Source organism: Procambarus clarkii, chromosome 6, assembly GCF_040958095.1.
Source record: "Procambarus clarkii isolate CNS0578487 chromosome 6, FALCON_Pclarkii_2.0, whole genome shotgun sequence".
Classification (NCBI taxonomy): Eukaryota; Metazoa; Arthropoda; class Malacostraca; order Decapoda; family Cambaridae; genus Procambarus; species Procambarus clarkii.
In genome coordinates this window covers 50,468,569-50,479,652 of record NC_091155.1, presented here as the reverse complement: position 1 = coordinate 50,479,652, position 11,084 = coordinate 50,468,569, and the positions used below count along the sequence as shown (strand labels likewise).

At 38.5% G+C, this 11,084-nt stretch overlaps 1 protein-coding gene across 1 annotated transcript; it reads left to right on the top strand.

Moving 5' to 3' along the window:
- Positions 1-8,183: 8,183 nt before the first annotated feature.
- LOC123751830 (uncharacterized) lies at positions 8,184-10,043 on the top strand. The gene is made up of 5 exons (XM_069309867.1): positions 8,184-8,327; positions 8,672-8,776; positions 8,932-9,163; positions 9,369-9,545; positions 9,905-10,043. The coding sequence occupies exons 1-5, from the start codon at positions 8,231-8,233 to the stop codon at positions 10,017-10,019; spliced, it is 726 nt and encodes a 241-aa protein (XP_069165968.1). The 5' UTR covers positions 8,184-8,230; the 3' UTR covers positions 10,020-10,043.
- Positions 10,044-11,084: the final 1,041 nt, after the last annotated feature.

Sequence of the window (11,084 nt, the reverse complement as noted above, 5' to 3'; positions counted from 1 at the left end):
AAGCGACATTGCGATTCTCAAGAGATTTTTTCAGCCCTGTGACATCCATTATTAGCCCAAATGATTCCTTCATTTTATGTGTAATTATAGGGTTCTTCCTTTCACTACGACTACCATCATTCACACACACTTCACTTTCCTTCATTTCATCACTCAATATTTCATTATTGCCCTCAACCACTATATCCTGATTTTCCTTCACAGTTTTGTGATTTTCCTTGACCTCCTGAACGTTTAATTTCGCCTCAATGGACTCGATTCTCTGCCCAAGATTTTGGAGGAACTCACCAACTTTTCTTAGTTCAGCCCACACCTCCTTGACCATATTATTATGACCCTCTTTCTGAGTCACAGTAGCCACTTCACTCACCGTTACATTGTCACTGCCGGAGTCCTGAGTGGTGGCGTAGCTGCTTGTTGCTTGAGCCTGACGAAGTAAAGGAGACTCCTTTACCCACGCATTCGTCCGGTTCACTGGTGCTGTTTGGGGCAGACTGTTTTGCTGTGCTCTCGGTGTCTGGGTAAGAGCTCTTGCTTGCTCTGTAACATTCACCGGCCGGATAACACCCATACTCGGCCTCTTGCTACACACAGCTGAGCTGGCATTGTGAACGCCTCCACAGTTGCAGCATCTGGGAACTATTTTCTCACCTAGATTAAGTCTGTTTCCACACACATTAGAGAGGTGAGACTTTCCGCAGAAACGACATCGTGGATCATTTTGACAGCTCCAGGATTTATGCCCCCATCTGCAGCATTTCAGGCATATTTTGGGCTCTTCCACATACTTTGCTACATGCCTGTAGCCAGCCCCGGTGATGAACACTTTCTCGGGAACTTCACCTCTCACTAAAGCCACCACCTGACTCCTAGCTTCACCTTTAATAAGGTGACGCTTGCAACCCGTTCTCACACAAGACAGCACATATATGACTTAATGCTTAAAGTCAATATGTGGAATGTGATTTAGTACATATGTGATATATTCCCAGTTAACTTTTTTACCAAGGCTCAAACTCTTCCTCACGTACCAATTTACGTCTCACAGTACTCGTCCATCAACGTAGATAGCTGAATAGTCGTGATTGGTTCAATTATAACGAAAATTGTAGTTTTCAGGTCCCACATGGGTTGTGAAATTTACCTACTATTGTCCATGCTCTTATAATATTACAGATCAGCTACATCCTATTGAAGGCTCGTAGTTTTGTTTTGAGAAATATTAGTTGTTCTTAGTAAATTATAATAAGCACAATAAATTATTACATAGAATAACAGTGCTTCACCAATCAATATTATATACCATAGTTTGTGCTTTAGAAATCTTTAAAGAATGTTTTGTAGGAACGCTAACAGAAAACGATGTTATGTTGGAATGTATATAGGGTAAACTACTGCAAACAGGATGGTATGGTGTGTACAATCCCAACTATAGGATTAGTATAGGGTCCACTATCACCTGTTAGGTGGGTAAGGGGGTCCAATAACACCCGCAGGATGAGTATGGGGGTCACATCCACCCACAGGAATGGTATGGGGATCACTTCCACCCACAGGAAGGGTATGGGTTCCAATACCATCCACTGGATGTGTATGGCGTCCACTACCAGCGACAGGATGGGTATGGGCTCACAACCACCCACAGGATGGGTATGGGGTCCAATACCACCCACAGGATGAGTATGGGGTTCACTATAACCCACAGGATGGGTATGGGGCTCCAACCACCCACAGAATAAGTATGGGGTCCAATAACACCCACTGGATGTGTATGGCGTCCATTGCCCCCACAGGATGACTATATGGTACAGTATCGCCCACAGGATTAGTATATAGGGTTCACTGCCGCCCACAGGGTCGGTATGGGGTCCACCGCCACCCACAGGGTCGGTATGGGGTCCACTACCGCCCACAGGGTCGCTATGAAGTCAACTACCGTCCAAAAGGGTCGGTAGGGGTCCACTACCGCCCACAGGGTCGGTAGGGGGTCCACTGCCGCCCACAGGGTCGGTAGGGGGTCCACTGCCGCCCACAGGATCGATAGGGGGTCCACTGCCGCCCACAGGGTCGATAGTGGGTCCACTACCGCCCACAGGGTCGCTATGAAGTCAACTACCGCCCATAGTGTTTGTATAATGTCCACTATCGCCCATAGTGTTATTATGGGGTCCACTACCCCTCATAGGGTCGGTATGGGGGTCCATTACTACCCACAGGGTGTGTCTGGGGTCTATTTTGGCAATACTGCTTTTCCAATCTCATTTGTTGTTCAATGTAAAATATTTGTTGCTCGACTTGCAACAATTTATATATATATATATATATATATATATATATATATATATATATATATATATATATATATATATATATATATATATATGTATATATATATATATATATATATATATATATATATATATATATATATATATATATATCACTTCATGACCCCTCACTTGCTCTGGTGCTCTTGGGAGGTGTTGATCTTTGGGGGATTTAAATACTCCGAAATTACCATCTCTTTTAAGGGTCTGAGCGGTGGTGCAGAGGGTTAAGGCGTACCTGTTATGCCAGTTGCTGGAAGGCTTCTGTGCTGGCTAGGGTTCGAGTCTCCTGGTGGGAAAGTGTTCTAAAGTTGTATACTTAACTCTCGTGTTTAGGAGAGTTGTGCCTTAAGCAGAGACACTGTGTCTTCCCATATTAACAGGGACTTGATGAAATTAACGTCTAAATGACCCCTCACTTGCTCTGGTGCTCTTGGGAGGTGTTGATCTTTGGGGGATTTAAATACTCCGAAATTACCATCTCTTTTAAGGGTCTGAGCGGTGGTGCAGAGGGTTAAGGCGTACCTGTTATGCCAGTTGCTGGAAGGCTTCTGTGCTGGCTAGGGTTCGAGTCTCCTGGTGGGAAAGTGTTCTAAAGTTGTATACTTAACTCTCGTGTTTAGGAGAGTTGTGCCTTAAGCAGAGACACTGTGTCTTCCCATATTAACCGGGACTTGATGAAATTAACGTCTAAATGACCCCTCACTTGCTCTGGTGCTCTTGGGAGGTGTTGATCTTTGGGGGATTTAAATACTCCGAAATTACCATCTCTTTTAAGGGTCTGAGCGGTGGTGCAGAGGGTTAAGGCGTACCTGTTATGCCAGTTGCTGGAAGGCTTCTGTGCTGGCTAGGGTTCGAGTCTCCTGGTGGGAAAGTGTTCTAAAGTTGTATACTTAACTCTCGTGTTTAGGAGAGTTGTGCCTTAAGCAGAGACACTGTGTCTTCCCATATTAACAGGGACTTGATGAAATTAACGTCTAAATGACCCCTCACTTGCTCTGGTGCTCTTGGGAGGTGTTGATCTTTGGGGGATTTAAATACTCCGAAATTACCATCTCTTTTAAGGGTCTGAGCGGTGGTGCAGAGGGTTAAGGCGTACCTGTTATGCCAGTTGCTGGAAGGCTTCTGTGCTGGCTAGGGTTCGAGTCTCCTGGTGGGAAAGTGTTCTAAAGTTGTATACTTAACTCTCGTGTTTAGGAGAGTTGTGCCTTAAGCAGAGACACTGTGTCTTCCCATATTAACAGGGACTTGATGAAATTAACGTCTAAATGACCCCTCACTTGCTCTGGTGCTCTTGGGAGGTGTTGATCTTTGGGGGATTTAAATACTCCGAAATTACCATCTCTTTTAAGGGTCTGAGCGGTGGTGCAGAGGGTTAAGGCGTACCTGTTATGCCAGTTGCTGGAAGGCTTCTGTGCTGGCTAGGGTTCGAGTCTCCTGGTGGGAAAGTGTTCTAAAGTTGTATACTTAACTCTCGTGTTTAGGAGAGTTGTGCCTTAAGCAGAGACACTGTGTCTTCCCATATTAACAGGGACTTGATGAAATTAACGTCTAAATGACCCCTCACTTGCTCTGGTGCTCTTGGGAGGTGTTGATCTTTGGGGGATTTAAATACTCCGAAATTACCATCTCTTTTAAGGGTCTGAGCGGTGGTGCAGAGGGTTAAGGCGTACCTGTTATGCCAGTTGCTGGAAGGCTTCTGTGCTGGCTAGGGTTCGAGTCTCCTGGTGGGAAAGTGTTCTAAAGTTGTATACTTAACTCTCGTGTTTAGGAGAGTTGTGCCTTAAGCAGAGACACTGTGTCTTCCCATATTAACAGGGACTTGATGAAATTAACGTCTAAATGACCCCTCACTTGCTCTGGTGCTCTTGGGAGGTGTTGATCTTTGGGGGATTTAAATACTCCGAAATTACCATCTCTTTTAAGGGTCTGAGCGGTGGTGCAGAGGGTTAAGGCGTACCTGTTATGCCAGTTGCTGGAAGGCTTCTGTGCTGGCTAGGGTTCGAGTCTCCTGGTGGGAAAGTGTTCTAAAGTTGTATACTTAACTCTCGTGTTTAGGAGAGTTGTGCCTTAAGCAGAGACACTGTGTCTTCCCATATTAACAGGGACTTGATGAAATTAACGTCTAAATGACCCCTCACTTGCTCTGGTGCTCTTGGGAGGTGTTGATCTTTGGGGGATTTAAATACTCCGAAATTACCATCTCTTTTAAGGGTCTGAGCGGTGGTGCAGAGGGTTAAGGCGTACCTGTTATGCCAGTTGCTGGAAGGCTTCTGTGCTGGCTAGGGTTCGAGTCTCCTGGTGGGAAAGTGTTCTAAAGTTGTATACTTAACTCTCGTGTTTAGGAGAGTTGTGCCTTAAGCAGAGACACTGTGTCTTCCCATATTAACAGGGACTTGATGAAATTAACGTCTAAATGACCCCTCACTTGCTCTGGTGCTCTTGGGAGGTGTTGATCTTTGGGGGATTTAAATACTCCGAAATTACCATCTCTTTTAAGGGTCTGAGCGGTGGTGCAGAGGGTTAAGGCGTACCTGTTATGCCAGTTGCTGGAAGGCTTCTGTGCTGGCTAGGGTTCGAGTCTCCTGGTGGGAAAGTGTTCTAAAGTTATATATATATATATATATATATATATATATATATATATATATATAGTATAGTGCCTTTGCAATAATGTACCAATGTGTGTATTTTCATAACCCGTTTTAAATTGTTGAAAAATAAATAACTACATTGTGAATGCAAGTCAATGTTTACATGCTAAATCAGAGTTGCCAGATTCTGCTCAAAATAGCAAATTGTGCTTATTTTCAAAGCTTGAGAATTTAGCTTTAAAGTAGTTAAAGCTACGAATTTCGCAATTTGCTATGTACTTTAGTGTACTATTTTAAAATAAGGTTGGTTTTTAAGCTGCAAGTCATATGAATCTCAAAAAAAGTATATTATTAACAATCTTATCTCCATAGTTCACTAGTTTCTGCAAATCAGATCTGGTAACTGTAGGCCAAGTACTGGAGGACTCAAGACACAATGTTTGTGGAAGCTATTAGTCTCTTTGAAGAAGTCATCTCGACAGGATCTTCCAGCTCCAGCTATAAAACTTCACCACACATGGATCTACCTGGTACATCAAACGGTAAGAAATTACTAAACTGTACAAAGTTTTATGCTAGAACATTTGTTACAGAATTGTCCCTGTCAGGGACAATTCAGTCCCTATTCTATGTGTACTCCATCACATAGTGACGGAGTATGTGGGAATAATTTTGTTGACACTCTCCATTTTGTCAATTCTACAACAGCAGATAATATGAATTCCCAGAGATATTTGTAACTTGAGATACTTGGTTTGGTTAAGTTAGGTTAGGTTAGGTTAGCCTAACCCAGTAAATCCTCCCCGGCTAGAATATAAACCCGGGACAAAGTGCTCGTGAAATGCCAGGCATTTGCAAATATGAGGATGTTCAATATATGAAAAATATTTAGACTTAAAAATGGACCCCTGAGGTACTCAACTTACCCCATTTCTTCATATTTATTCCCATTTAGTATGACCTTTTGCTCTCTTTGTTTTAACTATTGTTTTGTGCACTTTACAATTTTTTTCATGAACCTGTAATTTCCTTGCTAGTCTTCCATGTGGTACCTTATTAAAGTCTTTAGCATAATCCATGTATACTACATCCACCGGAAACCCTTTATCTGAGTACCATGTTACCATGTCCCAAAAGTGAGGAGGTTTATAAGGTAGCATCTGTTTTTAAGAAGACCATGGTGTGTCGATTGAATAAGATTGTTCACTGAAAGATGGTAAATGATTCCCTCCCTTAGGATTTTCGCCATGAGCTTGCAGATGTGTTATACCTAGCTGATCGGACATTAGTTTTGTGCTTAACTCTTTCTGCTTTTTTTTTTAAATACTGTAAGGGTGAAATTTTCATATTTAAAATCTCGGGGTACTATCCCTTGGTTCAGATATTTTGTGGAAAGTATTTTCAGCAGTATGCATAGTTCTTCTGTCAGTTTATTTTCCTTTATAATTAAGGTTTGTTTTCTTTTGTACCATAGAAAGTACCACAGAAAGGTGTTATAATGTTGTGTTAGCTTTTCTGTACAATTTTTCTTTTTTGTTTGTATAAAAGGCTATGCAATGAATTCAAATATTTACGCTACCAATCCATTTTTCAGATAGATCATCGGATTTTGACAGTATGCTGTACATACCAGATGTTCCAAAAAACACTACAGACAACAATAATGGTACTGTGTTTACTATTTTTATACTTTATATATAGGAAGACAGGTTCAATCAATGAGCATTTTAATATATCATCAAAATTTTCATACATTTCTTTCACTTTGTTGCACTTGTAAAAACTTATTCTTAGCTATATTTATATAAATGTTAATACCACTGTTAAATGAACATATTGATTTGTGTCCTTATTAGTTATAGCTTATTTATGTTGACCCAGCACCTTACTAAAGGGATTACCTTAACTTGCGTCACTATCTCTCTAGGGGGCTCCAGGTAGGCAGTATAGGTAATGCCACTAACATGCATATCATTACGGGAAAGTCCATAATTTAACACATAATTATAAGTAGGTAATTTGTAGCAAATTTTAAGATTATTAATAGGTACATTGTAGCATAATTTTGCATCAGCATAATTTTCTTGTTTTGTTCTTGTACTTTTCCTTCGAACAATATTATTTTCTCTTCAGAATTTCACCGGAGAATAGCAGTGATGACTAGAGAACATCTTGAACGTGAGTACCAGAAAGCACGTGCTGCAATGATACAAAGAAATGAGTACTTGAAGAGACTCTTAAACGTGGAGGAACCAAACTCAATAAAGGTGACAAACAAGAAACAGAAATAAGATAACATACAGGATGTATCACACATTAATTCAAAACAAAGACCAGCTGCACCCCAATCTGATGGTAATCTATTATTTTTTTTAACAATATTTCTACAGCTGTTATTTGTGTACTTTCCAATAATATTTGTTGCCTATTTTTAAGTGTATGCTAGACAATTATGGAGATTAAATTACTATAACACTGAACAACTTGGTAGCATAAAGTTAGTTATAGTAATATCTTGAGATTTGTCTGAAAATATTAATACTTGTATACAATTTGCAATTATGTACCATGCTTAAATCTTCAAATGTGCCACCCAGACATTCTGCCTGCTATACTTTCACCACCACACATTCAAAATGCGGGCTATTCTACTAGTGGCAGAGCGTACACTCAAAGTTATTTGGCAGCTGGTGAAGAAACTTTGGAATCATTTGATGTTGGTATGTCCCAACATCATTTGTTGGTATTTAAATGAGGGTTTATTTAATGGACACACGTCATAAATATTATGTACAAAAATTGTGCTTAATGCCTATGAAATTTTGTTTAACATATTATACTATTCATTCCTTTCACTTACAAATTTTTCTTACTAATTTGCAATCCCATATTTCAAAGTACTTGCTGCAGAACTTGAACAAATTAAAGATTCTCAGCCAAGTGTTTCTGACTGGCAAAAAAGAAGAAAAAATGCAGAGATTAAGTGGGGAGAAAGCAGGGCAATGCTGTTCGATTGGACATTGTCTGAGTTGGGTGTTCCAGATAAAGGTAAATTAAATATTGGTGTGTTCATTAAGGTTATACTGTATAATAAGCATCATATGCAAATTAATGACACTCTATTAATACATTTAGACTTCAGATTGTTTAAAATGTTAGGTATACAGTATTTAAAATTAGTATAAATAATTACCCCTTTTTTCATTAGGTAAAGTTTGTGTACAATGTACAAATTGTGAGGCAAGCATCAAATGTGAAGACTGTTTTGCATTTTTGTGTCACATTTGTGACCAAATGTAACATTTTTTCATGCCTTTCCACCACAGATTATATTGGAAAAATGGCTTTTATGAGCCATTAGACCTGACACAAACTGTGTGCCCTGAAGGAAATATCTTTCACTGGAGTAAGTATACGATACCTGTATAAAATCCGTACTTTGTTCCGAGATTACTTCTACTTCCCAATCCCAGTCTAGAGCTACGATTATCTTGGTATAACAAAATAAAATGAATACATGTTTCATTTCAGTCATTACAACATTTGGAGAAGTCTTAAAGTTTAAACCTGACACTTGGTTTTATAGATTGATTTAATCGTCTGATTGTTTCTTTTCTGTGAATTTCTCAGTCATTATCTGGAGAATAATGTCAATATTTTGTACAATAAAGAAACAATGAAATATTCAGTCTGAAATTCTTTTCCATAAAACTCATTTTGTCAAACTGTCTTCCTTTTCTTTGTTACCAGAACCTGTTGTACCAGCCCAACCACCAAATTCTTGCCCCAACTGCACAGATTGCAAGTTTAAAATTTCAAGCTCCAGCAATCTCTGCATCTTCATCACTATAATGGGTAAATAAACTTTAAAATTTACCCTTTTATTTCCATTACCGGATATTCCTGAATCACAATACATTTTGAAATTTTTGTTGCTATAAATGTTAATTTTTACATCACTATTTTAGCAAGTCGCCACACCACTCAATGCACTGTATTTTAAACTACAGGAAGGTATGACCTCTATACTCCAATCTATACATGCCACTGTGGATATGAGCATCAACAACTAGGCAAGACCATGCACAAGTCTGGTTTCTATTCATCATTAGGAAAGAGCAGCACATTCTACAGCACCAGTCTGCTTGAATCATGGCACCATATAAAAAGAAATTGTCCCGGAACATCATTTCGGGCATTAGTCACTGCACTGGAATCCTTTGGTGCTTCTCGTGGGCGTATATGTTTTGATACCGTTATTCTTAATATTTTCAGTTTTATATTTCAATACAAAAATTATCAAAATTTTGTAGTAATGTATTTTCATTTATTAATAATTAGTTTTTAATTTTGTTCAAACACAAAATGGAATGCTTTTTTTGTTTATTTATCTTATGTCATAATATGCATTTTAAATGTCACCATCTAAAAAATTCTATTCCTAGATTGGACCCATTAATTATATAACTTCGAAGAGAGTGTTCTTCGAATGGCGATTCCAGCAATATGAGCTGAGAAAAATTAGAGGAGAAGCTGACAATGAGTGTCCTGCTTGTGATAAAACGCCTTTAGCAGTACATATTGATGGCAACAAGAAGCTGTATCGCTACAACAAAGTTGGGAGGTAATAAAATGTGCTTTACAGATACTTAATGTATAGTATTCTTTTGTTCTCTACACACACTATATTATAATGAATTATATTGTCTTCAAATTAATGTTCTTATAAATAAAGTATGCACATATAAATATACATTGTCATATGACATATTTTTTAACCGAGTATGTCTTTATAGTTTGCCTTTCAATTGCATCCACATCATCATTTTATTTATCTAACACCATGTAAATTTTTGTTTTATGTAAAATTTAGCAGTGCATCAGAATTCTTCATATAAAACATTTTTTGATACCCCATTACCCATTGTTTAATATTATAGTGGTTACAGACAATAAATAATTATTTCTGAATTATCATTGCAGAGGTATCAGAAACCCCTATTATTCTGATAGTATCTTCAGCAAAGATGAAGATGTTCAAGCTCATGTTGGCACTATTCAGAGCTTGAAAACTAAGGTGAGTTTTATTATATATTGAGAAACCTTCAATTTTACCTAATAACTGTTTGGCGACTATAACATATGGTGGCCATTTTTGTATTTTTTCATTATAGTTTATATATATTGAATAAGGATATATAACCCATAGAAATTCTTATGTGCAACAACAATGCCTATCGCGCAAAATAATCTCTACCTTCTTTTCTCACACTTCATTCGCACCACCATGGGAGGATTGTAATGTAGATGTAGTAATTACTCCCTTGCAAAAGAAAAAAAGTATGTTTGAAATAGGAGAGCTGAGGGCAACATATGATTGTATAATTAGAAAATTGCCTACAGAAAACACTCTACATGTATATTGTGATGGGTCAGTAGCTAGGGATGGGAAGGCAGGATGTATATTGTGATGGGTCAGTAGCTAGGGATGGGAAGGCAGGATGTATATGTTCTTAACATTCTGAAACCTATATTGTTTGCTGATGATACTACACTCATCTACTCCAACCCCAACCCACATACACTAAATACTGTAATGTTGTTAATAATGAACTAAAAAAAGTCCACTTATGGATGTCAACCAACAAACTAACACTTAACATAGAAAAGACCTACTACATCTTATTAGGAAGCAAATCTACAAATGCAATTCAGCTTCAGATGACAATGTAAACATTAGCAATAACAATGATGGAAAGTTTCTTGGCCTATTCTTAGACAAGAGACTCAACTTCAGTACCCACATGCAACACATAACTAAGAAAGTCTCTAAAACAATTGGTATACTCTCCAAAATCAGATATTATGTACCTAACCCTGCTCTCATCTCTCTATATTATACACTAATCTATCCCTATCTCAACTATGGTATCTGTGCATGGGGTTCAACCACTGCAAACCACCTCAAGTCCATCATCACCCAGCAAAAATCTGCTATCAGAATAATATCAAATTCTGCTTTCAGACAACACTCAGCCCCCTTGTTTAACTCCCTAAACATGCTAAACATAATCTCACTCCATAAATTCTCTTGTGTCAACTACATTTACAAAACTCTGTTCTTAAATGCAAATCCTGCTCTGAAACTCTTCCTGGACAGATG